Source organism: Barbus barbus (assembly GCF_936440315.1).
Source record: "Barbus barbus genome assembly, chromosome: 9".
Taxonomy (NCBI): Eukaryota; Metazoa; Chordata; class Actinopteri; order Cypriniformes; family Cyprinidae; genus Barbus; species Barbus barbus.
In genome coordinates this window covers 11,526,931-11,540,426 of record NC_136737.1, presented here as the reverse complement: position 1 = coordinate 11,540,426, position 13,496 = coordinate 11,526,931, and the positions used below count along the sequence as shown (strand labels likewise).

At 40.7% G+C, this 13,496-nt stretch overlaps 1 protein-coding gene across 2 annotated transcripts; it reads right to left on the bottom strand.

The window, feature by feature from the left end:
* Positions 1–242: 242 nt before the first annotated feature.
* Positions 243–12,566, bottom strand: LOC306875205 (platelet-derived growth factor subunit A-like). 2 transcript variants are annotated; one of them, XM_079425667.1, is made up of 6 exons: positions 11,916–12,566; positions 11,100–11,196; positions 7,707–7,808; positions 7,435–7,622; positions 2,141–2,261; positions 243–868 (listed from the first exon to the last, which is right to left on the bottom strand). In XM_079425667.1, the coding sequence occupies exons 1-6, from the start codon at positions 11,976–11,978 to the stop codon at positions 855–857; spliced, it is 585 nt and encodes a 194-aa protein (XP_079281793.1). In that variant the 5' UTR covers positions 11,979–12,566; the 3' UTR covers positions 243–854. The 2 variants fall into 2 exon arrangements, with proteins under 2 accessions (XP_079281793.1, XP_079281794.1); XM_079425668.1 differs by having other exon boundaries at positions 312–865; positions 11,916–12,485.
* Positions 12,567–13,496: the final 930 nt, after the last annotated feature.

Here is a 13,496-nt window from a genome sequence, read left to right as displayed (position 1 = left end):
CACTAGGTGTCAGCAATATTACACAGATACATAGAAACTACATTTAACATTTATATTTACAATCATGTGTGATCAATATCAATTAGCTTAGTTATCATCAAAATGCAAATGGCACACTGGGGTTGCATTCATCTGCTTAATAAGTTCACCTGAAACATATATTTGAAGTAGGCTAGACTATAAAAAATGTATTGTCTCTCATCGCTTGCTGTGTTTGCAGTTGGTTGAGAGAAAATTCAGATAGGAAGAGATAAGATTTATCAGAATGCTCCTGGTTAGAACATGACGTAATGAATGCACATAATCATACTGATCTTTGGGACAGTTGTCTGTCAAACAAACACAACCAAATGTATTCACTTTATTAGCATCAGTTACTGCAGATTGTGTTTTGTTGTACTCGTTCATTCTACAGCATATACAAGAGAAGATCAGTATTCATAGAAAACTGTCAGTTACAAAAATAAGATGATACAGATATTTGCTGGAGAAAGTAAGTTTTGATACACAAACAAATTTGTGATAGATGCTCCTTTAAAAGGTCATAGAATCAGAATTTCAATGTCTGCGACTCAAAGTTTGTTTTCTGCAAGTCTCTGTGATTGCAGTCTCTAGTTTGTTGTGCTTAGTTCCCCTGGGTTTTAATCCAAAACCAAAGTCTCTCTCTGGGTGCCTTCTAAAGGTGCATCAAAAGTCCAAAGCGATCCAAAAAGGCTGTCCTGATTCGCTCAGGGTTGAGCAGTTCACATCCGCCTCGTCTTTTCAGATGATATCACTCAATGGCTGTCGTGCAGTCTGAGTTATCTGATTGGATGTGATGGCCCTCCTCTGCTTTCTTTTATCCAGTGCCATGCTCACCTTATATCTGCTGTGAAGAAAAGACCTTGTTAGGCTTTGACAGCACACCTGCTGAACTGACAAAAAAAGCTGCATACAATGAAAGTCTATGGGGCAAATGAGCAACGGATGGAAATGGACAAAAATGGATATTATTTTATTGCTTGTAATTAGTTTCCTTGTATTTGGTCTTCAATGTCTATAGGGCAAGCGTGCAACTGATGGAAAATTGCCTAAATATTATTATTTTTAAGGTTGTAATTTGTTTCTTTGTTCTTAATTTAAGTATAGTCATTAATTAAAATATTATTAAATTTGTTACATTTATTTACATTTATGCATTTAGCAGACGCTTTTATCCAAAGCGACTTACATTGTATTCAAGATACAGTTTTTACATTTTATCAGCTCTTGCTTTCCCTGGGAATCGAACCCATGACCTTGGCGTTGCTAGCACCATGCTCTACTATTTGAGCTACAGGAAAGCCTTTATATATAAAAACTTTAAAATATTGCTAAACATTACATAAAACTATATATATGTCAAAAGTTTACACCCCCCTTTCAGAATCTGCAAAATGTTAATTATTTTACCAAAATAAGAGGAATCATACAAAATGCATGTAATTGTTTATTTAGTACTGACCTGAATAAGATATGTCATATAAAAGACGTTTACATGTAGTCCTCAAGAGAAAATAATAGTTGAATTTATAAAAAATGTCCCTGTTCAAAAGTTTACATCCCCTTGATTCTTAATACTGTGTTCTTACCTGAATGATCCACAGCTGTGGGGTTTTTTTGGTTTGTTTAATGATAGTTGTTCATAAGTCCCTTGTTTTACATTGTTTGTTAGTTTCTTTGTTCTTCATTTTTCATAATGTTTACTTACAATTATCTTGAATATTTATTAAAATATTTTATTATATACACACATATATATATATATATATATATATATATATATATATATATATATATATATATATATATATATATATATATATATAACTATAAGCATGTATTCAACAGTAGATTAATTTTTGCTATGGTATCAAGAATCGACAGATATTATCGTACCATCATATCCCTTCTCCTGACCTTTGATCTATTAAGTCCACTTGGCTTTCATCTTACTGGCTATTAGTCTAAATATAGAGTCTGTAAATCCTGCCTGCCGCTTTTGGACAGTTTATCTCATTTTCCATTTCCTTTTCTTTTTTTAACCCTCGAACTGGCAGGAAAAAGGGTGGAGAGGGAAAAATAAAAGAAGGTGTGGGAAAGCAAATGATTAAAAGTGTACCCGTGTGTATGCGGGACTCTGAGTGATGTTTGGACATGCAGACACACTCGAGATGATCCTCCAGCTGCACCTGCACCTCCCGGAGCTTCGGCCTTCTGCGTACATACTCCACCTTGGCCACCTGAGAGAGAGAGATAGAGAGAAAGAGTGAGTGTGGGAACATCCTGAGCTGCACGCACACACACTCATAACCCTATCAACAGTGTATTTTTCCTCTGCTGTTCCAGAGGTGAGATGTATATCCTCGTCGGTTTCCTGTAATGCAGATGAGCCGCCTCAAACCTCTCTTTCTAAACACACACACCCCTCACATCATACTGACAGACTCCTTCCCTCCCTGCCAACTCAGCTGCCCTGCAGGCCCATTTATACAATACTTTATTCAGGTCTGAACACTCACACAAATAGCTGGCGAGATAAACGCAATAGAACACACCCCACAGCCGCGGCGTTACAGACAGATATTTGCAGCGGTTAACTCAAGGTTAGGGCTATTCATTAACTAGCCGCGGAAGTCTGGCCTGAAAAGCTTTCTGTGTGCTCAGCAGCCCTGAAATTCTCGTTGACATTGTCCTCCCTTTGGCACGTCCTACGCCTCGCTCGTTACATTTGAATTTGAGAAATGTGAAAAGCTTTACATGCGGAAAATGAGCTTGACAAGTGGCAAACACGGCCACGGCCTAGTGCGAATGAGGATTTACGCACATCAACAGAAACATATTTTCATTATACACTAAATGTGCTCAGTGAAGGAGAAGAAGGTAGAAGGTCATAGTTGTGTTTCATTTAAGTATCAACTTTCAGATGTTTCACCTGAAGTTCCTGCAAAAAGGGACAAATGAGACCATTTTTGACATGCGGGAAAGGCACTTTAAAATTAATGGGAATGGCTTGACACAGATAACTTGGTCTGGGTAGAATTGGATAAGAAACATCTTAGTTCATACTGTGAGGCTGCAGAGTTTAGTATCTTGGAAAACTGTGCGCAGAGACGTGAAATCTCTTCTTAAATTCTGGAAGAGACATTTATATATACTGGGGTCTTTTCTGCAGGAGAAACATCTGAGAAGCAAAAACCTAGGGAACTACCTACTTATATGCACATGTGTGTTATAATGTTTAATATATATTATTTTCGAAAGCATTTTCATAAAATAATTTTACATATGTTAAATTATAATTTTTTTAAATATAAAATAAAATTAAAATTATTATATTTATTTTATTTTTAAAAATCTAGAAATTTTATAAAGTATAAAAAGTATACAAAATGTAAAAAAAGTATGGTTATTTAACATAATTGCATAAAATAGTTGTATTTAATCATATTTTATATTATACACATTTATAAAAAATGTACTGCTTATATATACTGTATATATATATATATATATATATATATATATATATATATATATATATATATATATATATATATATATAGCGCGGGTCTGGCCTTGACGTGGCGAGGGGTCTTGCGCGTTCAAGTGACCCTGGAGAGTGATACCGTCGGGAGCTTGCTCCTGGTAGGGTCACCCTTGTCAGCCCAGTCTCCAGGGTAGGTTCTAGACAAACTAAGACCCCAGCGTGTCGGTACGCTGTGAGGTGGCAGCCCCACCAACCGACTATCCTGCAGAGGGCTAACAACCCACCCAGGAGAAACCCTTTTGTTACGAAACCGATCAGAGAAAGAAGCCGGACTGCCCAACACGGTAACGGACCCCAGCCTGCCCCCGACCAACGAGTACGGATCAACCTTCGTCGCAGGACCCGAATCGCCACATGGAATGTCCAGACACTCCTTCGCCCCGGAGCTGCCACCCTGCTGTCATGAGAGCTCTGCCGCTATAACATCACCCTGGCAGGGCTCTGTGAAGTCCGATGGCAAGGCAATGGCGAAACAACAGCAGACGACCATTGCTACTTCTGGAGTGGCCCCAAGAGACGGACAGGCCTTTATGGCGTGGCACTTACCATCCCAAAGGCCCTCCGTAAGTCCCTCATCAGCTGGACACCCCTGAGAGACAGATTACTGTCGGCCCGCTTTCTTCACCAACACGGCAAGATGACAGTAGTCGTTGCTTATGCCCCCACCGATGTCGCTGATGAGGATGCAAAGGATGCCTTCTTTGACCAACTTCATCAGGCTGTTGGCCAAGCCCCACCACACGACATCACCATCATCCTCACCGATGCCAACGCCACTCTATCTAGCAGCGATCGGTCCTCAGGCTTACCTGTCGGCACAACCTTTGTTGACAGGTCCACAAACGACAACAGTAACCGCCTTCTCCTTCTCTGCCACCACAACAACCTCTGTGTCACTGATACCTGGTTTCCCCGGAAGCTCATCATCACTGGACATGGTACAGCCCAGATGGCAGAACCAGGAAAGCGCTGGACCACATCCTCATCTCTCGACGCTGGAAGTCGTTCGTCACTAACTGCCGTGTGTACCGAGGAGCAGAGCTTGGCAACACAGACCATCGTCTGCTGGTGGCCCAACTCAAGCTAAAGCTGCAAGCCAACCGGCACACCAAGGCTCAGCCTCGCCTGGACTCCTCCCTACTCAGTGATCCAAACATCGCCACAGACTTCAGTTGCGCCATCCGCCGCACCTTCGATAACCTGGCTACTGACAAGGTGAACGACTGGCAGACCTTCAAGGAAAGTGTCATCCAGTCAGTTCACAATGTCTTCGGATGCTCTCGACCTTCCCCAAAAAAGTCTTGGATATCGGAGAGGACACTCGACATCAGGCCGGCTCCGAGGTGACCTGACGGAGTATCGGCGACTGAACCGCCAGCGCAATGTGGCTATAGCTGAGGATAGGGAGAAGTTCTGGCAAGCAGAAGCTAAACACCTAGCGTCCGCGGCCAATAACAACAACATGAGCCGTGTCTTCAGTCTGCTGCGCCAAGCCTGTAATGGCCCACGCATCAAGACAGCCCTGGTGAAAGATTCTGATGGCAACCTTATAGCAACTGAAGCAAACTGCCTCGAACGCTGGAAAGAGCACTTCAGCCTCCTTCTGCAGCATGGTACCTCCCCGGCTGATCCCACCATATCATCGGCTGCTAACGCTGCAGCCCCAAGTGTTGCCTGCAGTACAGACCCTGTCACACCTGAGGAAGTCAGAGCCGCTCTGAAAAAACTTAACAACAGGAAAGCCCCCGGCATCTGTGCAATAACCGCTGAGATGCTAAAATCAGGAGGTGAAAGCATCGTCGAGTGGCTTACCCACATATTCAATGAGGCGTGGGAGACAGAGAGGCTTCCTAGCGACTGGACCAGAGGAGTCATCCTGCCCTTCTGGAAACGTAAGGGTGATAGGCTAGTCTGCGGCAACCACAGAGGCATTACCCTTCTCTCCATCCCTGGCAAGCTCTTTACCAGGATCTTGCTCACTCGTGCTCTCCCAGCCATCAGAAGCAGCTGCCGTCCCCAGCAGGCTGGCTTCATGCCTAACCGCTCCACAACAGATCAAATCTCCGCCGTTCGTTTGTTGATAGAGAAGACCTACGAATTCCATAAAGATCGCCATCTTTACATCGGGTTCATAGATCTCAAGGCTGCCTTTGACACCGTCTTCCATGCTTCACTGTGGAGTATTCTACACGCCCTTGGAGCACCACCCAAGATCGTTGCCCTGTTCAAGCTGCTTTATAGCAATGCTCAGAGCTGTGTCCGTATCAACGGCAGAGACTCAGACTGGTTTCCCATCTCCAGTGGCATTCGCCAGGGCTGCGTGGCTGCTCCTGACCTCTTCAACTGCATCATTGACCATCTGATGTCCAGGGTTTGTGAGCGGATCCCTGGAGTGTCCTTTGGCAGCTACCACCTGACTGACCTGGAGTACGCTGACGACACCATCCTGTTCATCACGTCCTACAGCCAGCTGAGAGACGCTCTGGGCATATACAGCGAAGAGGCTGAGAAGCTTGGCCTCCAGGTGAGCTGGACGAAAACCAAGTTCATATATGTCGGTGACGGACCGGATCCACCTCCCCTGCGGCTTGGTAATGACATTGTAGAGCCTGTCAAGAACTTTGTGTATCTGGGATTCCTAGTGACAGACAACGGGGACCTAAAACCAGAGATTATCCGCAGAAGAGCCCTGGCTGCATCAGCCCTGCAGTCTCTCTGGAAACCACTCTGGTGGCACCAGACCATCTCACGCAAGACGAAGCTCCGGATTTACAACTTAGCAGTACTCTCCATCCTGCTTTACGGCTCGGAGACTTGGCCCTTAAACAAGACTCTGGCTGCAAGATTAGATGGCTTTGATAGCAGGGCTCTCAGAACCATCGAGAACATCAGGTGGCCCCAGCAGGTTTCCAACCAAGTGCTTAGAGCCCGCACGTGCCAGCCTGGAGCATCCTGCCTGGCTGCGCAACGCCGCACCCGCTGGTTTCCTCCTGACCATCCGACGAGAGCCATTCTCCAGTTTGACCCAAGGGCCGCAGGCTGGAGACGACCTCGAGGTAAACCCCGCACCCGATGGCTTGACGTCATTACGGGCGACCTCCAACAACATGGAGTTGATGTGGAGGATGCAGAGCAGCTGGCACAAGTCCGGCAGCACTGGAAACAACTGGTTCATCTGGTCGGCTCAACGCACAGGGACGGGACGCCCCCATACCCATCGCAGGAGCCCTAAATAAAATTATATATATATATATATATATTGTTTATATAAAATTTTATATAAAAACATTATATATTATTTTATATTGTATATATATATTGTTTGTAAAAATGTAAAAAACTAAAAATTTTTAATTATTTGATAATAATAATAATTTCAACATTCGTATATATAAAATATGTATATATATAAATGTTATAATATTTTATAATGATGTATATATAAATTCTTAAATTATATATTAAAAATGTTACATGTATTATTCATACAAAATATTTAAAAAATGTACATTTGTTAAATGATTTTTTAAAAATACATATGCAATTTTATATTTTGTATACATTTTGTATTTTTTAAATTTAAAACAATTATCATTAATTAATAACTTAAAAATTTAACATATCAATTATGAATATTAATATTTTTAATCATATTTGAATTATACTATATATTATGTCATGTTTTATATGTATTATTAAACAATATTTTAAAATGACAATTATTAAAATTATTTAAAATAATTATAATTTAATAATGTCAGTGTTTAAAATATAATTTATAAATACTATTTCTCCAAAACATAAAACAAAACATATATTTACACAAACAATTTATATTTTACAGGTATAGATGTGCGTGTTCTCACCTTCACGGTCCTGTGGTGTTTTTTGGACGGGTGGCAGCGCATGTTGCTGGTGTTGCAGCAGCCCGAGCATTGTCTCACCTCCACACACGGAGGCCAGATCAGGAAGTTGGCAGCCGTGGGATCGACCTGACTGCGTGGGATCTCATAGATCACTGTGCGAGTCTTACAGATGGCGGGCACTGCCTCCTCTAAACACACAACAAACCCATAAACACAGAACAATCACGGGAGCTTTGCAACATGTATGTGAATACTTGTATGTGCTATTTTACCTATGCTTCTCTTGCGTCTGGAGTGAGAGTTCTTGAGTTGTCTGGTGTCATACAGATGCTCCTTATGGTGGCCTCGTTTAACGTCCTCCAGCACCTCATTCTCTGCACCAAAAGAATGAAGCACAAAAGTCAACAGTGCAAAATAGTTTGGCTTTTAGAACAAGCTAACATCCCTCCCTCACTATTGTCAAGACAGAGCGCCCTTGAACCTCTTTGTGAATGCCGCCTCCACTAGCCTAATTGAAAAAAATCAAGAAAACCCGGTCTGATTACTACTGTAAGTAAAGAATACAGGTGTCTGCAAACCTACCAGCACACTTCATTTGAAAAACTTCCTCCTTTACACACAGATAATAAAGCAAATATATGCACCGCCAGAGGATACACAGAAAAAACCCAGACTCAACAATAAGCTGTTCGGAAAGGATTGCGTTGTTGGAAATGCTTTAAGGACAGCAGGATTTTTAGTTTGACTAAAGTGTGCAGTATTTAATCATGCTGTTCTGCAGAGCCATTCAGCGGGACGACGGGGGACAGAGATGCCCCTGTTGTTGCCCCCAGAAACCAGCCCAATGGAGGAGGAGGGTGGATTTAATTCAGGGTTGAGCACCGTGGCCAACCGACCTGCTCGTCTTTTCACACAGTCGTTAGCGGAGCAACAGACCTCACAAACGCAAACACTACTTGAGCTTCAGCCTCTTTTCTCTCCCAAACACACACTCGCACGCAGAGACGCACACAAACTGAGGAATTCGACATGAATAATACATTACAGCAGTGCTGGCATTCAGCCACACTCAACTCATAAAGGCGGCATGACAACAGTATAATGGAGAGAGTCTCTTGACCTCCCTCAGGCACCAGCCACACAGACGCAGCTGTTTGCATTTCAATTACAGCGCTTATGGTCCAAATCGAATTTGAGACTCATATCGTTATGGCTGCAGCATTTCCTCATTAGATGCACTGGAAGTTTATATTTGAAGAACTGAGGAGATTTTAACCCTTTCACTTGGGTCAGTAAATTCATGCTAATTTTTAGCCGTCAAAAGTTTCCAATCAGGGTCGAAACCAGCCAAATCGTACTGGGCTGCCTGCCTTAAATATGATTTGTGGGGTGTGCAAAACTACATATTTTGTTGCGCGAACAACTAGTGGAATTTGAAAATATGTAGTTTTGCATGTAGTTGCACATCTTTCCAGTATAAAGGCAGCTGGAAATGATGAATTACGATTGAGAATGCAAATGAATGTAAGAAATGGGACCAATTCATAGTTTTCAGTCACGTGACCGGCTCGAAGACTTGGAGGGCAAAACATCCATAGAACTGCTGCACAAGCATGTCAGTTTTTCATCTGTTTCCCAGCCGCAAATATTTTGATCACCTCTCAAAAGAATAAAACAAAAGTATTTCTGAACAAAATGCAAGTTATGGCCATTTGCAATCCATATTAAGCACCCGCAGCAATATTTCAATCATAAATAGTGCAACAAAATGTTGTAAAAACACTTAAAGTGCCGTAATATATTTAATATCTGTGTTATCACTTGCTGCAATCTGCGTAAAAATAACTGTCGGTCAGTGGAGCAAAGCTTCACTTTGCCCGCCAGGTGGGCGTTCCTATAAGGGTGTGACGTCACGTGAAAACTATTAATAGCAATGCAGTATGCAAATATTGCACTGACATCATCACTGTCACTTAGAGTTTGAATAACAAACATTCTATAATAAAGCAATAAGCCCCAAGAAGCCATGGTTTACACTGAATTTATAACAGCTAAGGGGTGTTATTAGGCACAATGCGAAGAGGCGTAAATATTACAAATATTTAGCAATATTTGTAAACCTCACTACAAATGTTTCACAAAATGAAACAAAGCAAATAAAATGTAATGGTATTAATAAAAACATTATTCATCCGCCAAACAACAAAGTGGTTGCTGAGCAACATACAGATGTAAACAAAGGTGTATGTTTGTAGAGTAATTTACAACAGCTTTGAGCGCGACTCAAATCAGATTCAAGGACCGAAACTATTCGTTTTATAAACAGATTTTTTTTTTTTAACTGAATTCTAAATTTTTAATAAACAAACAAAGCAAACACTTATCAACAAAAACACAGAAATAAATTTCTAAGTCTGAATAAAATATCGCTCAAAAAACACTTGGATTGGACTACTTTTTAATAAACGAGACAACCCCTTTTCCAAAATGTAATGATATAGTTTACTGGATATTTGCATTTTCAGGGTCTAAAGGCTCGTTCACACCAAGGACGATAACTATAACGATAAAGATATAGTTCTAAAAATCATTCTCAATATTACAGAATAGCCAAGTCCACACCACAACTATAACGATAAAGGCACAGAGATACAATATCGTTGGAATCAATTTCAGAACTATTTTTTCCAGCTGATGAACGATACAAACATTGACAGCCAATCAGAATCCATCCTGCTATAAGAAGCTTGAGTGCTGTCAATACACTGATGTTGACATTGACGTATTTGATTTGGGGCCGCCAACACATGACATCATTTACCAAGTTCAAATACTCCAACGACGCATGTGGCGCCACGAGTGCAAGAATGGCACTGCGGTCTCTAGGCAACAAGTGCTGAGGCGTTCGCTTTAAACTCGATTAAATGTCGAGGTCCATGAACTTTGAATGCAGTGAAAGATTGATGAGTCTCCTCTGAAAGGATATTTCCCAACAGTGTGCCTCAACGCTTTGGTGACTTGACACGTTTCACTCGTGAACAAATCAGTGTCTTCTTGTAGTTGTAGACCTTATTTAGCAAAGTGTTAGCAAGTGAGCTTTAACAAATCAGTCGAGTGAATGTTTCAATGAGTCAGTTTTAACATAAACTTCTTGCCACCTATTACATTAAGACGTAACCTGCACAAAGGGCCAATAAGCAAAACTGTGAACGAATCTGAACAAATCTTTTTCCTTTTGAAAAGACTCAAAAGATTCAAATCAGTGATAAGAATCATCACCAGCTGCCATTGCCTTTTAAGTTTAGGATACACCAACGCTATCTCACGGCAATTCATACGTATTTTACGACGTGGCTAATTCGTACAAATTCATACGACCTCACTCGTACGATTTAGTATGATTTGTCTAAACCTCAGTGACAGGTAGGTTTAGGGGCGGGGGTTAGGTGTAGGTCATTCGTACAAATTCATACAAATTGGCAACTCGTAAAATACGTACGATTAAGCAAAAATCGTATGAATTTGTACGAGTGAGGTCGTACGAATTCGTACAAATTAGCCACCTCGTAAAATATGTACGAATTGCTGTGAGATCGGGCTGGATATACAACTTACTCAACCTACTCACTAGTTTTATCAAATAATAAGAAAAACAGAGACTTTACCTAAGAAGTCGATCTCCAGGATCCTCTGGAGGTCGCTGATGCTGCGGATCTCACTATTGGAGAGTCTCTCAATCAGCTCTTGAGGAATTGGTGCCTCCTGTGATAAAAAAAAAAAGTTATTCAAAAATACTTCAAATTCACAAAGTTTGTTGTAGCTTGTCATAATATTTCATCACTGTTTCTTTTAAAAATCGATAAAGCTGTTTAAAAAAAAATACTTCCTGATTTCATATAACTGCAAGAAAACAGAAAAGTCCCATTTAGATCCTCATGACTGTGTCAAGCATTAGGTTTAAAGATATCTCACATTTTCATCTTTTTTGTGAAAAACACGCTTTGCGGATCAACCCCTATCAATTAATATTTATAACTCAAATGCATTAATGCACAGACAGTTCATTAAAAACGTTGAAAAGTGCACACGTGTTAAAAGTCCAGTGAATTTGATGGTTGTACCACTTGACACATTTATGTGCAGAAAATTGTCTTTTTCAATTGTATGTAACCAACATGAGTGAAGATATTAAATTTCTAAGAACTTTCCACGTGTTTAAACTCTTTCAGAAAATTTATTTTAAAAAATCTATGAGTTAAAAATAGATTTTAGAACGTCCATCATCTTTGGCATTCTCACATAAAATGAACTGAAATACGATTTTATAAGCATTTAAGTTATAATGAAGAACTGCGTAGTGACAGGCCTTACTATAAATGCTCGCTCTTTCTTTCTATTTATAAAGGAATCTCTCTCTTAAGGAAAACCATCGTGTTCTTCTTCGTCTATCCCCAGTGCATGTGTTTAGATGTTGATCTTACCTCAGCGGTTGCTGAAAGCAGAGAGAAGCAGCAGAAGAGAAAGTGGATCAGCGCGGCTCTCATCTCCCTTGTGGCCCAAATGTGTCCCAGCGCAGGCGAAACCTTCCCGACCGGAGCCGCAAAGATGCTCCAACCGGAGTGGAGCCAGGGAACATGCCTTTCCACAGACAAATCTCTCAAAGAATAAACTCTTCACAAGTCCGAGAAGTTCACAAACCGAGCCCTAAAATCTCTATGAAGGGAAAAGAACTCTTGTTGCTTTTAATCCGCTAAATTAACTCAAACCCACAAATCAGTGAGCGAGATCATTTCACAGAAAAAGAAAATATGAATGAAGCCATCCTTCATCCTTTCACCGCATTAGAATTTTATTTAAAAAATCTAAATCCAAATGTACTCGTATAGGCTCAAAATCGTGGTACAAAGATTTATCCAAAATAGTCCATTTTTTGCACCGTCTGTGTCCTCACATAAAAAGTGGTTTGGTTCAAACTTGAGCAGGTCTCGCGGCGTGGAAAGGATCTGACAGTGAATGAACTGCAGCTTCTCTCATCTCCTCATCTTAAACTCAACGAGCCGCGCGCCCCCTTGAGCTGATCTCTGCTAACCGCGAGCCTTTCAAGTCACCGCGTCAGTGAAAAAAACTGCAGTGATTTGATTCATCTCAGTGACTCGAATCTTTAAAAAAAGATTCATTCAGTGACTCTTTCTGCGGGTTACGTCAGGTGAGTCACTCAAGCAATTTGAAAACACCGTGTTTGTTTACAAATTTGTTCAGAAATGATCTATCAATAGAAGTTTGATATGTTTTGCCTTGGTAAACGTATGGAGACAGAAATTATTTCCACTTTGCTCCAAATATCCTCAAGATTTGACAATAGGAATTCCGAGTATGGGTCACCACACTTGGCTGAATGTCACTTCACAAGCGAGGACGTGAAATTCTGATGATAAACCGCGTCGCGTGTATTGAAATAATGAATATATTTCGCTACTCCGACTCTGGAGGTGAGTTACCCTTACGAAAAGTAACCATGGTTTTACTACAAAAAAAAAAAAAAAACATGGTTATACTGTAGTTAAATCATGGTAACCACAAATTAACCATGGTTTTGCTAAGCGTTATTTGTAGTAAATATTTGGTTATACAAATGGTAATCATATAATATTACGCCAAAAAACTAAAAAAATTTACTACAATAAAACCATGGTTACTTTTTGTAAGGGATAGCAAGGTGTTTTCCTCAGAGCTACTATAAAGTTAATAGCTAACACATTTCGTTCAGATTCAGACGGTGTTTACATTAGCCATGTTCTGTCAGACTAATGTCTAACAGGAGAAATAGGGGTGAGTGAGTTTCGGGGTCTGCTGAAGCCAGTGTTCTCCTCAGTTTTAGATGGGTGAATCCTTAATTAGCCCCACTGAGACAGGAAGCATCACAGACTGACAACTAGTGAGGAGAAATGATTGGAAAGAAAGCAACGCTGAATAGACTACAAGAAAAAAAGAAGAAGACAGCAACAAATGAAACACTACTTTCCAGATAAACGTGAATAACGGAATTCTCTGGAAGCTTTCCA

Excerpts from the sequence above, each read along its gene's own strand:
- LOC306875205 (XM_079425667.1), bottom strand. The coding sequence starts at position 11,978 with ATGAGAGCCGCGCTGATCCACTTTCTCTTCTGCTGCTTCTCTCTGCTT. Across the intron at positions 7,809-11,099 it reads CCTGGAGATCGACTTCTTAG|AGAATGAGGTGCTGGAGGAC; the intron begins GTAAAGTCTCTG and ends CTTTTGGTGCAG. Across the intron at positions 2,262-7,434 it reads AACACCACAGGACCGTGAAG|GTGGCCAAGGTGGAGTATGT; the intron begins GTGAGAACACGC and ends TCTCTCTCTCAG.